The 16,532-nt window shown below is 40.8% G+C and overlaps 1 protein-coding gene across 1 annotated transcript; it reads left to right on the top strand.

Annotated features, from left to right (window-relative positions):
- The first annotated feature begins 12,931 nt into the window (after positions 1-12,931).
- Positions 12,932-14,578, top strand: LOC133930161 (AT-hook motif nuclear-localized protein 10-like). The gene is made up of 3 exons (XM_062376844.1): positions 12,932-13,038; positions 13,300-13,465; positions 14,357-14,578. The coding sequence occupies exons 1-3, from the start codon at positions 12,932-12,934 to the stop codon at positions 14,576-14,578; spliced, it is 495 nt and encodes a 164-aa protein (XP_062232828.1).
- Positions 14,579-16,532: the final 1,954 nt, after the last annotated feature.

Raw genomic sequence — 16,532 nt, 5'->3', positions numbered from 1 at the left:
AATTTAGATGGTTGTTAGTTGGTTTTGAAATTTGAAATGAGCAAGAGCTCAAATATCCATATAAATTAGAGAAAAGTCACAATTTTATCATTGTAGATGATTTAACGAGTTGCAACTTTGCAACTTGTTGAACCATTATTGCCATTCAAAAATTACAAAAATACCGCTAGAACTGTCATTCGAGTGGCATCCAAAGAATAAAAAATCAGGGAGGTATTTGTAAAATGTCTCTAAAATCTAGCTCTAATTTTCTGGTATGTGGATTGCGTATATTTTTAAAGTCATGAATTTTAATAATAATCCGATGAATTTCATCTGTTAATTAATCAACATACTGAATTTAACATGTACAGTTCATAAAATACTGTGTTGTAGGGATGGCATGTCAACCCACGGGTCGCAATCAGACTCGGCAGCCTTTGGAAGGCGGGTCCCCTGACCCGGCCCAAGTACCGGAAGGAGATGGGCCCTCAAATAGGGACCAATCAGGATGCGAGGTAATTCGATGAATATGTTCTAGATTTTGAAACGTTTAATGATTATAAGTCCAATGTGTTTAATTATAATGATTTGCAGATAGACCGGTCATGGATGTACAAAGAACGAGGGCCAGAGTTCATTGTTGGCATCGAGGCTTTTTTGAGGGCTGCCACGGCATACAAAAAGCCAAAAGGGAAGCGTGACGAGCACTATATATGATGTCCGTGTGTCGACTGCAAGAATGAGAAGCAGTTTTCAAACATAGAGCAGATCCATGCACACTTGATTCGCAGGGGTTTTAAGGCTGGCTACACCCGTTGGACTGAGCACGGTGAACTTGTAGATGTTGGGCGTGAAGGGCAACCAACAATCGAAGGTGACGGAGTCAACGATCTGACGGCTAACGAAGACTTCGATATGTCAGTATTTGAAGATACTTTTGTCGAGAACGATGATCGGGATAGTTTTGTTGGCAACAATGAAGAAGGCATGGAACAAATGTTGCGCGATGGGGAGGGGGACTTCACCATTGAAAGACAACATCAAAAGTACCAGCGCATGATAGAGGACTCTAAAACACCAGTTTACCTGAACTGTAAAGATGAGCATAGCAAGTTGCATGTGGTGCTGACACTGATGCAAATGAAGGCTAGCAATGGTTGGACCGATAAGGGTTTCAATGAATTGTTAGAATTCTTGAGGGAATTGCTTCTAGAGGAGAATGCGTTGCCCGAAAACACGTACCATGCCAAGCAGGTTGTCTGCCCGTTGGGATTGGAAGTAGAGAAAATACATGCATGTGGAAACGACTGCATGTTGTTCCGCAGTGAGGATGCAGACTTGGAAGCGTGTCGCGTTTGCAATGCACCGCGGTACAAGAGTAGCGTTGATGATATCGAGAGCGATGGCATAGGGGTGAAGAGAAAGAAGAAAAGACCCCCCATTAAGGTAGCTTGGTATTTTCCTATAGTCCCCCGTTTGAAGCGATTGTTTGCTAATAGAGCGAATTCCGAGCTGATGCGATGGCACGCCGAACAGCGCAAGAAAGATGGAATGCTTAGACACCCTGCTGATGGCATGCAATGGAGGAGATTCGATTCGAAATACAAGGAATTCAGAGATGAAGTGAGGAATATAAGGTTCGGGTTGAGCACGGATGGGATAAATCCTTTCGGCAACATGAGAAGTACTCATAGCACTTGGCCTATGACTTTCTATATCTACAACCTTCCACCTTGGATGTGCATGAAGCGGAAGTACCTTATGATGCCTCTACTGATTAGTGAGCCAAATCAACCAGGCAACGATATCGATGTGTACCTCAAACCATTGGTGGAAGATCTTCTTGTACTGTGGAAAGATAGCGTACGAGTATGGGATGAGTACAGACGCAAGAATTTCACCCTGCGTGCAATGCTGTTCGTGACAATTTCAGATTGGCCTGCTCTTGGTAACCTATTAGGATAGACTGTAAAAGGGTACAATCGATGTGTTCAGTGCTTGGAGGAAACGGAGGTGCAGTGGCTAAAAAACAGCCGGAAAATGATCTTCATGGGTCACCGTAGGTTCCTTCGTTCGGGTCACCCATACCGCAAGAATAAAAGAGCTTTTGATGGGACAATGGAGCTTCGTCAAGCTCCGAAGATTTGCAGTGGAGAACAAGTATTTAAGATGGTTAATACATTTAGAGTTGTACTTGGAAAGGGGCCAGGCAGTACAAAAATGCAGGCTGGGCAAAATTCTCCCATGTGGAAAAAGATGTCAATATTTTGGTTGCTGCCTTATTAGAAGTATCTTATAGTCCGACACGCAATCGACGTCATGCACATGGAGAAGAATGTGTTTGATAGCTTGATTGGTACCTTACTAGACATACCCGGCAAAACAAAAGATACACTAAATGCGTATCAAAGGAAAGAAATCCTTGAGGCAGGCTTCTATTGATCAGGTACGGGAAGAACAACAACTAGAAAGATTCCTTAAGGATGCCAATATGACAAAAGAGAAATTTTTTAACGAGTTCGTGGCACCCAAAGCAGTCGAGATATGGCAATTTAAGCTAGGCGAACTATTGGTCGCGCCGGACGAGTGGGCCAAACTGACATATCAACTTCGGAAATTTCATGCGTGGTACATGAATGAGTCGAAGGAGGGTAGGGAAAGTTTCGAGGCCAGATTCAAGGAACAAGATCTCCTCCACGGGGACGGCAGTATTTTTATATTCTTCGAGGAAATGTATCGACTGTACCAGTATGATGCCCTCGACGTGTCTATCTTGAGTTGTTGGACTCTGTAAGTGTCGTATACGTATAATTCACAATATATATTTCTGTACCATTGTATTGAATCTCTTAACTTATTCCTTGTGTAGAATGGAGGTACAAAGATGCAGAAAGGAGTGCATCATTCATGTGGGATTTATCGACCCATATCTTGTTAACCCGACAATGATGAAATCTACCGACCTAAAGAAAACCGAGGACTACGTATTGAAGTGTCTTCTGGAGCTACAATTGAAGAAATACATACTTTTACCCTACCACTGGGGGTACATGTTTCTACTCTTTTTAGCAATACATCGTTAGAAATTAGGACCAACTAACCTATAGTGACCTATGTACAGTTTTCACTGGATCCTTCTTGTCATCTAGTCAGATATTAGCAAGATCTTTATTTTCGACTCACAAGATAATCCGAAAAAAACCTACTAACCCGTCATTGACTTGCTACAAAGGTAAAAACCGACCATTTCATTACTGCTCTTGTAATATTTGATTTGATTGAATCTAAGTCCACTTACGGTAATAATCACACACATACAGAGTATACCCGTGATACACCAAGAAGAGCGTTAGATACAGGCCATACACGAAAGAATGGATAGTCCGACATGGCTTTCCTTGTAGGAAGCAGGGTTCGGGCAATAATTTATGTGGTTTTTATGTAATGGAATTTATGCATAGCTTCAACACAGAGGATTCAATCCTGCCGAAAGATCCTGAGGTAGGCGGTATACACATTGATGACTAATTTTTAGGTTCGATACGCCAAAATCATATGTATTGATTTATTCAATTCTTCAAATTGCAGATCCTCGAGCTGTCCAAAGAACGTCTCATGCCTCATGAAATCAACGCGCTTCAAGAACAACTTGCCGGGTTTATCAATGACGAAATCATCAATCTAACCGGCGAGTTCCATGAAATTGGATCGTATTTCTCGTTACCTTCAACCCATAAAAAAGGGCAGAGTTCAGATCCATCGGTTCACAAGAAATCTTAAACTCCATAAGATTATTGTAATGAAACTTGATAAGTATACGGTGTATATATATTGTGATGAGACTTGATTTTTTATAAATAAAATTTATATGTGGTTGTGTATATATGCTGTGATGAAACTTGATATGTATGCGTGTCTATTTTCGGCAATGTCCAAAATTTAAAAATGGCACTGTACTGGCGGCAACCGCCACGTTTTTAAAAAAAGGCGGGAAACACTTATCAGTGCCGGTTGGAAACAAACAACCGGCACTGATAGCACTCATATCAGTGCCGGTTCCATACCCGGCACTGATAGTCACTGACTATCAGTGCCGATTAATCAGTGCCGGTTAATAAACCGACACTGATCACGTTTTTGAACCGGCACTGATCACCTGTTCTGCAGTATATTGCTGCTTCTCCTAATACATATTTTGGTTTCAAATCTAAGTCATTTTAGACTTGAGCGTAAGAATTAAGGAAGTAGATCAAATTATCTTGTTGCTTTTAATTTATACTACGTTTTGAAGGATGGCTCGTTATTGGTGAGAGTGGTAGCATTTATTTAGCAAAGACCTAATCTCATCAAACTACCACTCCGATGTCCACCACTAGTCCCTCAGCCACGAGAACCTCCTAACCTACGAACCCTAACCTCACCACCGGGTGCAAGCATCTCTATTTTCAGTCGCCACATGTAGGAAAGATAATATTAATATTGTTCAGAGGCCGCCGCTCCTTGAGGTGTTGAAGCTAATAGTCAATATGCAGAAGCAAATGTTGTAATTAGGCTAAAAAGATCAATTTTTGTATTTATGTGCAAGTATGAATTATCAACTAATTAATAATTCTGTACATTATTTATATTTCTGCCTTAATATCTTTAATTTCCTCGCTGTAATATAAAAGGTAAATGCTATGTGTTGTACATATATAAATTGTGCGCTATTCCCAACCTTGGTTATTGACATTAGTTCTCCCTATGGACTACGGTGATTTGGCGGGGAAATCCCCTTCTTGTGCTTACATAAAAGGCATCTTACGAGCATTTTTCCCAGTTTAATTTCCAATGGAGTGGTTAGGATTAGTGGATGATACTGTTCAATTACAGCCTATCTGAACGAGCTCTTAGGTAGGGGTGGAGGAAATTGCCATTTCATACAACTATTAGAGAAGAGAAAACATGGATTTCTAATCTTGACATATTACAATTACAAAATTAACGTGGTAGTGTAATTTCCTTAAACTTAATGTTTTCCTGAATCAAGGTTTTAAAGCCTCTGTGTAAACCTTGTAGGCCACCGTATTTTAGACAACCAATCTCTTCTTTTTATTCCTTTGTTTATGTAATAGTAGGAACATATCCTTTGGAGCAAGGGAGGAAGCTTGGATGGAACCAATGACCTTAGCTTGGTGCTCCTCCGCTCTTTCACTAGGAACACATCTCCGTGTTTTCGGTAGAGTTAAAGTTAGAGCTATAAGGGTTTTGAACACAAAAAAAAAATGACAAGAAACAAATCAAATCACAACAACTTTTGTGGTTGGCTTTGGTTTTTGTTCATTTCCAATGAATTTGAGAAGCACACACCAATAGGAAAGTGAATTTCGAGGTGTCCGCTATGTAGATGCCCTTGTGTCCCTGATTATGACCGACAAAATGGGCCCACCAAAAGCTGTATAATTTGTGCCATATACTTAACCAACTAACTAACATCTCATCTAAAATTCCATCCACTAAGGTTGAACCCTCAATCATAATTTCCACTACTATGACTGATCATCCTTAACTATGATTTTCACCATCACAGTTGACTCGACTAACCAAAACATCAAGTTATTAGTGCCGCTCATGACCGTGAGCACGGCTTAATATTCAATTTTATCTCTACATAGGTTGTACTTTATCCACAAGACATTTCATCCCGTTTTGCTAAGCATTTGTTGGCCGACGGAGAACTCTTACACACTACCGAGGTATGGACTAGGAGTCCACTACAAAGCCTTTACAATACCCCCTCTCAGCACATGTCTACCTGCTAAGGTTTCACTGTCGTGTGATTCCCCCTCAATAACCGAAGCCCCCTCTTGCACCTTTCGGATCCCAAGATATCTTCTATTCACCGCTCTTTTGCCTGGTCTACACTATGCTGAGAGTAAGAAAATTATATGGCTAGGCCCATCCCATATCAGGCTTGTAGTTATAATGTAAACATAAAAAGGTCACCCCATGAACCAGTCCTTAGATTTGAGCAAGACTACCACTTTCCCGATCATACCTCTCATCATACCACCTGCTCAAATCCATATACCGTGTTGCTAAAACAATTATCCCATCATATTTTATCATTATTGCATAGGACCATATCAAGCTTGTGGAACAATTATCATTTTTACCATCTCGAAGCAAGGCTAAGTATCATCTACCCATCCATAGGTCAAAACCATACTATAGCGATAAGGATGATAAGGGAAAAACTAAGGTAAAACCTAACTATTGGGATTCCTAATAATTTATTAGCATGCATGTTTATAAAATAAAATATTTATAAAACTGAGATAAAAATTATCAAGAACACAACTTACCTTCACTAAACTCAGTTAGGTCTTCAAAATCATGATTCTATACACCTTCTAGCTTCTCGGAAATGTTGGCGTCTACTCACAACATACGCGAAAAAAGAACACCACATAAACACCAAGATCAAAAAGAACCAAATATCACACATCAAATATCATCATATACAAATCACATTATTCATGACAACCTAGTGAAAGAACAGGTTAGAACAGATCTACTGTTAACAAGTTATGATTTTCTAAAGATTAAACCAGGACTAAAAAAGATTATCTACAGATAAAATTATGTTACTAGGAATTTTCTAGAAGTTTTCCAAAGCCATGTATAATTTTCTAGGATTTTTCTAGCATATTTTTAATTATAGAACTATTTAAAAATATCAAATAGAATTAAATAAAATTTTAAAACATTTCCAGAAATTAATTTCCTATTTATCGCTATTTTTTAGAATTATTTTTTAATAAAATCTATTTATTACGCAATATTTAACTATTATGATGTCATCAAAGGAATTGAAACAATTAAACGAAAAACAAGTACTGACTGGGCTGCTCACTTAGCACTAGAGGCTGGCGTGGCATGACATGTAAGAAAAATAGTTGACATGGCCTGCTGACTGGGATTAAGGTTCATTAAATCTGGCATGTCAGATATATATCCAACTAATCTAATTTAATCGGCCGAAGGGGTATTTCACATCTAATCTCAACCATCAACTATAGATCAGATGGCTCACCTTACTTCTTCTTATCCCGAGTGAAGACGACGACAGCAACGGCTTCCTAGGCGGCGGTGACTTGGTGGAAAACAACTGGAATCAAGTCACCGACCTCCTGCTACTCTGGCAAGTAGTGGAACTCGAACTTCAACACCTTGTGAGCTCGGGTGGGTTACGGGTTGTTGTCGGTGGGGCGCGGTTGAGGCTAGCGATGGCGAGTGGCAGCTTGGAGCTTCGGCTCTTGTCAAAACTAAGCTCTGGGCGTCGATATCTCAGCGAAAAGCTGGGGAAAAGGCTCGAGATGATCTGAGGGGAGGTCTAGGGGCACATATATATAGGCAGATGATTCTCTCATCTTCGATTCTGGTTGGATTTTTAAAGGGGCAGTGGCAGCGGTCCAAACTCGATTCCGACGTTCCAAACTAGCTCGGGCTTCCATCTTTTGGGCAAAAGCTCGCGTAAGGCTCTGAGATTCTTCCTTCCTTAGATCCGTAGCTCATCTATATCTCTATCTCATGGATTTGATTGGGATTTTGGGTGGTTAGTGGTTGAACTCAAGTGTCCATGTCAGTTTTGGCTCAGGCGCTGGCAAAAATGGCTCGGGCTTTAGCTTCTAGACTCTTTGGTGATCTCATATGCCAGTTGGGTGGTTGTTCTCTGTCTTGGACACGGCAGCATCGACGTGTACGATGGCTGGCGGCTTGCTACTGTGCTGCACTGAGGTAGAACAGAGACGGAGAGAAGAGAAGAGAAGAGAGAGCGGGCTGGGGTGGCAGATGAGCTGGGTTGGCTGGAGTTAGGCCGAAAGAGAGTAGAGAGGACGAGAGAGCTGGGCTTTGGTCCATTCAGCTTAAAAGCTTTTCTTTTTCCATTCTTTTTCTCTCATGTGTATACACATGTATTTTTTATACTCATACAGTGTATATACCACATATATATAGGCTCACATAAACAAGCAATCAATTATATACATATATATACTCTTCGGAATATTTAATTTGCAAATTCTTTTATTTCCTTGAAATTTTTATATTTTTTGATTTTAGGATTTTGGGCTGTTACACCATCAAAAACTTTTGTTATACTTTCACATGTTGCTTCGTTATCCTGTACACTTTGTGCCATACTCTGTAGTTGGCAGTGGCTTCAGCAAACCTATACATCCATGACCCCTATATCTTGAGTGTACCTTTCATGCTGGCCATCATTTAATTGTTTGTGCTTATTGTAATTTCAAACCATAATAGAGTTTTATAGCCTTAACCTGATCTATTGATATATATGTTGGTTTGTTCTATTCGGTTAAAGTTATATGTTATTATATATGCTTGCTCTGCAGAATTGCATGTGGTCATCTCATGATTCTGTTAATAAGTGTTCACAAGTACAAAACACCAAACAAAAATGAATGGAGAGAATTATTTCCTAGCAAGAATGGAAATGCTTAATTTGTTATGTGATAATTGAGAGGGCATTTTTAGGTTCGACCGTCTTTCTTTTTTTTCCAGAACGGGATTAACCCCTGATTTCATTACACGAATGCAACGAAATTACAACCATCCCCATCAATCAGTTCGCAATACTTACAACAAAAGCGTGCGCAAACAGAAGGATCTATACATCTGACGCCTGAGGAGCAGCACCGAGGGCTGCCGATTAGCCAAAATAGACCGTACGTCCAAGGCCAGAAACCACAATCCAAGTATAACGACTCCTAACCTATTAGACCGGTATCTACCACGCCAAGTTTCAGATACAAAAACCATCTCCGGACCGAGTGCCAACAGCACTGAAAACTGCAACCGCACTCCATCGATGATTGCTTCAGCTTGGAACACCATCAGCTCCTTGGCCTTTGGCGAGCATCATCGTGCCTTCAGCTTGTTTCTTGGGATGGAAGAGGAGAGCTGTTTCTTGCAGCGTCTGAGCTCCAGCTTCCAAGGAGTCTCTGTGCTGACCGTCGAGGAGACCTGCCCAATATCGAAGAAAAGAGCAAGCAGAACACACAATCTCAGTAGGAGATCTAACCTGCTTTTTGTCAAAAACTACCCTATTTCTTATTGTCCAAATAGCCCATATAACAGCAGCTAAACCCGCCATATAGCAAGCGCCCCCAGTAGGGAGGAAATGTTGCACCCAAACAAAGTATTGTTCCATGTTTTCAGGCCTACAATCGGCACCAATAACCAGCCCAATCAGGCTCCACACATATTTAGCCATCGAGCAAGTGAAGAACAGATGTTCAATAGTCTCAGCCTCACAACAGAAAACACAATTGGTGTCTCCTTTCCAATTTCTTCTTTTAAGGGTATCTTTAGTAAGAATTGCATTTTGTTTCACCAGCCACATGAAGATTTTGATTTTTAAAGGAATTTTAGCCTTCCAGATAATATTGTGAGGCAGGCCATCTTGGGTTCTGCACAAGTGTTTGTACATTGTCTTGACAGTAAAATTCCCAGTCTTTCCCCATTGCCAAACCGGCTTGTCTTGCTCAGGAGACAGCACAACAGTCATAAGTACATCTCTCATCTTCCTCAGCTGGTTTTGGAGGTCTTCATTCAGCCATCTCTTATAAGATAGGTTCCATTGCTTGGCCGCAGCCTCAGCTACTGTCAGATTTTGGTCATTGCAAATTTCAAAGAGGTCCTTGAACTTGTCCCTGAAAGTCACTTGACCACACCAGGCATCCCTCCAAAAGTCAGTTTTTCCCCCATTTCCAATTCTCATTTTCCTGCCAGCTAGATAATGATTTTTCACCTTTAGCAAGTCCTTCCGCACAGGGGAGTAGTTAGTCCTTGACTTTAGCTGGGAAACACATGTGCCTCTGACATATTTTTCTTCAACAATCTGCTGCCACATACCCTTTTCACTTTCCAATCTCCACCACCATTTGCAAAGCAAGCTTAGATTAAGTTTCTTGAGATTCTGAATACCCAGACCCCCTTTTCTTTTTGGTCTACACACCTTATCCCATTTGACTAGATGATATTTTTTTGTAGCTTTACCTCCTTGCCAAAAGAATTTTTTCCTGGTTCTATCCATTTTGTCATGGATGGTTTTGGGGAGTAGGTACATTGACATGTGGTAGATGGGCATGCTGCTCAAGCTAGAGTTTATCAGAGTGGATCTGCCACCAAGGGACAGAGAGCTGCCCTGTCAACCATCTAACCTTTTCAATAATTTTTCATCCAGAGGTAACCAATGAGCAACCAGGAGCCTATTGCTAGCAACAGGCACTCCCAAGTACTTGATTGGCCAATCTCCAGTGGCACAATTGAACATCTCAGCATAAACCTGTTTTTTCCCTTCCTCATGCCCTATCATGAGGGCTTCACTTTTTTGGAAATTTATTTTAAGGCTAGACATGGCTTCATAGTTATAAAGGAGCAGTTTCAAATTTACAGCTCTCTCTTCACAATCCTTAAGAAGCATTATAGTGTCATCTGCATATTGCAGGATAGCAACCCCATTTTCTATATACTCAGGGATCAATCCCTCGATTAGATCATTTTGTTTAGCCATCTCAACCATTTTTGCAAGCGTGGAAGCAACAATATTGAAAAGGAAGGGAGACAGAGGGTCCCCTTGTCTTACCCCTTTTTTACTTTGGAAGTAAGGACCAGTCTTCCCATTGACCTTCACACTTAGGGTGCCTCCAGTGACCACAGCCCTCATCCAATTACACCACTTCTGACTGAAGCCCCTTTGCTCCAAGCAATTACACAGGAAATCCCAACTGACCTTGTCATACGCTTTTTCAAAGTCGAGTTTCAAAACCAGGCCCTTCTTTTTTTTTTAACTCTAGTGTCATGTATTATTTCGTGGAGGCACATTATTCCATCCATTATATTTCTATCCTTGATGAAAGCGTTCTGACACCTATCAATCAATTTATGCATATGTTTTTCAAGCCTCAAAGTCAGCACTTTTGTGAATATTTTGTAACTGACGTTAAGAAGGCATATAGGCCTGTACTGCTGTATCTTATTTGCTTCTTTTAACTTGGGAAGTAGGGTGATAGTTCCATAGTTCAGTCTCCCTATATCCAAATCATGTTCATAGAAATCTTTAAATAAACTCAAAAGATCAGGGCCAATGGTCTCCCAAAAGCATTGGTAGAACTCAATAGGTAAATGATCTGGCCTAGGTGCTGTGTTTTTTTTCATTCAACATACTGCACTTTTCACCTCCTCTGTTGTAAAAGGCATAGTTAACTCAATGTTTTCATTGATAGAAATTTTCTCCTCATCCCTCCAACAGCTAGCATCAAGTTGGAAAAGGGGTTTCTCTCCAGGGCCAAAAAGATTTTTATAGTAATCAGTAGCATGCAGGAGTAAGTTGGCATCCCCTTCAATGATCCTATCATCCTGCTGGAGGCAGAAGATGGTGTTTTTAATTTTTTTACCATTTGCTACTCTGTGAAAGAACTCAGTATTGTTGTCCCCTTTTAGGAGCCATTTGGAGGTGGCTCTCTTATTCCAATAAATCTCTTCGTCTTCTAGAATATGCATTAGTTCAAGTTGAATCTCACTTTTCCTTCTCAGTTGGACCTCATTTAGCATGTCCTCTTCCTCAAGGTTTTCAAGGATCAGGAGCTCATCACTGAGCTCCTTTTTCTTCCTTCTAGTCTCCCCCTTGATGTTATCTCCCCAACTTTTTAGAAATTTTTTCACCCTTTTTTCCTTAATGGACCAGATATCCAGGTTAGACCTAGCTTTCACTGGTTTACTCCAAATCTCATCAATTTTTGCTTTGAAGTCAGGATGTGAAAGCCAAGACAACTCAAAGCAAAAAGTTTTAGGGTTCCTGGTAGATTCAGCCCCAGTGTTTAAAACAAGAGGGTTATGATCAGAAGTATATCTAGGAATTTTTTTTAGGATTGTTAAGGGGAACATCTGCTCCCAATCTTTACTCATGAGGACCCTATCAAGTTTTTCCAAAGTTGGATTTGATCTATTATTAGTCCATGTAAATCTGCCACCAGACAGAAATAATTCTCTTAGTTCATAAGAGTTGATAATGGCATTAAACATGTCAAAGACTCTGTTCTCTTGGAACCTTTTATTCTTTTCAGTGCTGAATCTCAAGATGTTGAAGTCCCCTCCAATCAACAGGGGAATGTTTTGAGTCTGACATATGCTAGATAGTTCAAGGAGGAACTGATATTTATCCTCTTCCTGAGCAGGGCCATAAACAGAGGTCATCTTCCATTTTTTGTTAGTTGTTTTGTCCGTTACATTAGCAAGGATGTGGAATTTTCCAGATGAGAAAGAATCCACATCAAAAATATCCATGTTAACTCTCTTGTAATTTGTTTTGTCTGTTCTACTTTTTCTTAAGGTGATGTTTCTTTGAAAACCTCTTATTTCATTCTTTTTCAGCTTGAATCTATTTCGTTTTACATCTTCATTTTACGTATTTTTTCCTTATGAGAACTCAGTGCTGCCTCACGTATTTCTGTTGATGGCTGTTGGTATGTGGGAGCAGTATTTGCGTTGCCTGTTAAGGAATTAAAAGATAAGGAAGTTCGTGATGAGTTAGGGATTATTTTCCTTTCAATAGATTTGTTTCTACCCATTAATTGCTTATTGTTTGGAAACACCTCTATGCGGAGGAGATTATCGATAAAGGGCAGGAATTAGAAGGACATCTCCTTGCCACTCCACCACCACACAGTACCACCTTCACAACAGTCAGCCGCCACTCGGGGTGCAGTCCTCGTCTGGCTCTCTCCCACTCCTACTCTCTATGCTCCAATTCCAACCTAGCCCATAAGAGCTGCCTTTTGCACATTCCTAAGCTTTCCCTTCCAAATTTTTTCTTTTGTCACAGCTTGCATATTCCTAGTAAACTGCTCAAGATCCATGATTTCAGGATGTAGCATCAAGGGCCATGTCTTTTTCTCGCAACGGATGGGCAGTTTGTATACACACAGCCAATGGCGCTGTATCCAATGTGACCCTGTGTCAAGGAGATTCTTCTGGTGGAACAGTAACTTACATGTTTGCAGCTTCTTCTAACTTCGAATCTGTCAGTTGAATAATCCTTTTCGGTATGTCTTTAAAACTTTTATCCCGGCTCCACCAGCCAAATTTACATAAATAGGAAGGAAACTGTAATGGAATATAGGGAAAGGAAGGACCTAATTATTTCCTTTACCACATCTCAAGCAAACCACATTGTTTTGCAGCTCTGGAAGTAATTAATGTTATTTGACTTATTGCATAAATTTCGAATTACATCATAGTTGCATCCAATGCTCAGGGACGTTTTGAGATTCTTCCTTTGGCTGGCTCATATCTGCTGTCAGAAAGTGCTGAGCTGAGCAGTCGAACAGGTGGACTTAGTGTTTGTCTTGCTGGTCCTGATGGCCGTGTTTTAGATGGTGCTGTAGCTGGACTTCTAACTGTAGCTTCTCCAGTTCAGGTTTCCTGCTTTACCGAATGCACATGCTTTTTATAGCTCAAGTAAGATATCTACAGATATCTTTCATATTTCCCAATCTTGCTCTCCTTGTTTCACACGCCATGTGCTCTGCTTCCTGCATGGCAATACCATCAAGTGGAACTCATTTGCCACGTGACATTCATAATATGCATACTATCATCTCTAAAAAAATATAAAATGATCTTTCAAAAAAAAAATGATCAGTTTCATGTATGGTTGTTTTTCTTTCTTGGAAGTCTGCATTAGCAGGGACCCCCGGATGTAGCCACTAACGTGGTGAACTGGGTTACCAAAGGGACGCTTGGAAAGAAGGGTGGCATCACACCCTTTGTAGGTTCAAGCCGAAGTCAAGCATGATTACCTACTGCAAACTCCAAATATCGTGGTCGTTCCTATAGAATCTATCACTAAAATAGCCGATAGGGCTAAGCGGAACGAAAAGGGTTTTTCATGAAATGGTAAATGAAAACGATTAGCTTCCTCGATCTGATGCCTTACTCGGATTCGCATTCAAAGAAGGTGTTCAGCGAAAAATCAGCACTTGATGCGGCTGAGGAGGTAAAGAGTTCAAAGGTTATAGATTCGGAGATCGTACTTCTAACGCTTTGTCTGAGTCAGTCCTACGACCCCTTCCGGCAATTCATCCGGTGACTTCACGGTCGCCAAAGAAGCCCCAAGAAGCATCAAACATTTCCGATGAGATCCATGGAGCTATTCTGAGATAGCAAGCACTAGCTCCCCCAAAATCAGGCCCGATAGAAGGATGGTGATTCGACTGAGCGAGCTGGCTTGCAGTTACTCCCTATTCCCAGATCATTCAGAACCTTTTAGTTTTCCTTATGGCTTGTATTTTATTTTGCTGATGTTCAGGTGGTCATTGGGAGCTTTGTAGCTGATGGGAAAAAAAGCCCGACCCTGGATCAACACCTGGGAAACCTGTTTCTGATGGGTTTCCATCTGCTACCAGTCCATCGTCGAGGGGTACTGAATCCTCTGGTGGTCATGGAAGCCTGGCAAATATTGCTGGCTCGTTTAACATGGGCACCCAACCAGGCCTTCCTAACTTCCTCTCATGGAAATGAGGTTAGCTGAATTTTACTGTCCGCCTAGGTACTCGGTACTCCTGCTGAAGGAACTGATGGTTTTTGGCTTTGATGTAGTTTCACCAGATCGTTCTCTTGTAAGATGCCATTCAGCTAAGATTGTTAGGTTTATGCTCATCGATCCCTTTTAGGAACTTCTAAATGATTATAAGATGGTTCTCTATCCAAATGCCTTGTCACATATATCCCTGGTCTTACTTGTGTTTTGAGTGCTGCGTGAGTGTGTTGATAGAAGCGTTTTTCTTGTGTTCATGCTGGCCAGTCATTCTGAATTTCTCCGTACTGGCTGAAGTTTCATTTGTATCATGTACCAGTCGAGCATAAAATTAACACCGTTGACCGGGTTACCAGCCGTTACTGATTGTACTGGCCTAGATAGGCAAACAATATTTTGTCCGAAAAAGTTCAATCAGAAACCTGAGTTTTAATGTTTTAAGTAGATCGTTACTATAGATTTATGTCCCGGTTTCATTACTTGATTTCATATTCATTTAGGCACTATATGAAACAAATTTGTTGTCCTGTTTAGCGTTGTCGGGCTGGAAACTGACCTCACAAATTCAAAGACGCTATTTGGCTGGTTTTTAATCTCTGATACCACTAGAACAGAAATTGAGTACACTAGAATCACAGATACACCACTGTTTGTGATTGGCCAGCCAATGATCTACGTAGTATTTATCGGGCTATGAAGAATCACCGGGATGCTAGCCGCCAAAGAGTCCGAGAGAGAAGGAAGGCCTTATATTTTGATTATTGGAGCTGGTAAACAGCAATCGATAAATCTGGGCGTGGAACCTAGAAGGTATAGTTCGGCACCGATTCCAGCTCTTGCCAAGAATCATGAGTAGAAATTAAACTCAGCCAATTTGAAACCTCTGTTGGATAAGATTTTGTTTTTCGAAATCTATCTTTGACATCTTTTCATATAAACTTAGCGATATCTAATTACGTAAGTAAACAAATAACACATAAATAAGGATTTCTTCTTTTACTGCAATATACTTGAGTTTCGGTTGTTGACAAAACGTTACTAAGAACTACAAGAGACATGCTCCTTTTGTGCTTCCCTTCTCGTTTGTCTCGTAAAACCGGAACTTGTAGGCGACTAACAGCACGCTAACGCCATTCATTTCTTTGTTCGGAATGGGAGGCTTATTTTCAGAGTTTTTTTTGTGATTTAGCTTAACTTTGTACTAAAGCGTAAGAATATATGAATCCCAATACTCCCTTTTCAAAAAGACACTGCTTACAGTATCTGTACAAGCCTACACGTTTCTCATACCTATTATTTACCTTAGTAGCACAACATACGAAGCTCCGAAAGGAGAATCAAGCTGATAGTCATTAAAGTTAAGCAACAATTATGTATCCGAAACCCTGCAAGCCGTTCCTGAAATCCTTTATAGCAAAGACTAATAGCATGCTCCCAGATCTGACTTCCGGAAAGAATAGGAAAATAAATCGCGCCAACAAGCAGTTCGATCCTAACAGTTGTAGCCGCCCAGTTGAATGTGGCACGGCAAAGTGGATGAACAAATCCGGTTGGCAGTATCAAGCTGTTGTTCCACCGGAAGGCGGCCATGGGGCATGGGCCATAGAAGCGCCCTGTGTTTACCACTGATGCGTCGTGGGCACAGTACAGTATCAGACTAAGACGCTACGAGTACGGAGAAGGAAAGCTTTAGTTGCAGTCTGCATCAGTACTCAAATCTGATCCCAACAATGGATAGCTACCTGATTATAACGTTGTAGTGACAGACAACCAATTATTATAGAACACCGGCGGAAACGAATGTGTAGCCCGAAGCGCAGAAGGGGCATTTGGCTACTGATGGAAAGTAGCGCACATCACAACAGTTCATAGAAAGCGACAATTTAATAACCACCCTTCCTGACACACAAGCCATATGGCTTATTTCGCAGCTTCCTGTCACTGCTGA

This window comes from Phragmites australis, chromosome 10 (assembly GCF_958298935.1).
Source record: "Phragmites australis chromosome 10, lpPhrAust1.1, whole genome shotgun sequence".
NCBI lineage: Eukaryota > Viridiplantae > Streptophyta > Magnoliopsida > Poales > Poaceae > Phragmites > Phragmites australis.
This window is presented reverse-complemented; position numbering and strand designations above follow the sequence as displayed.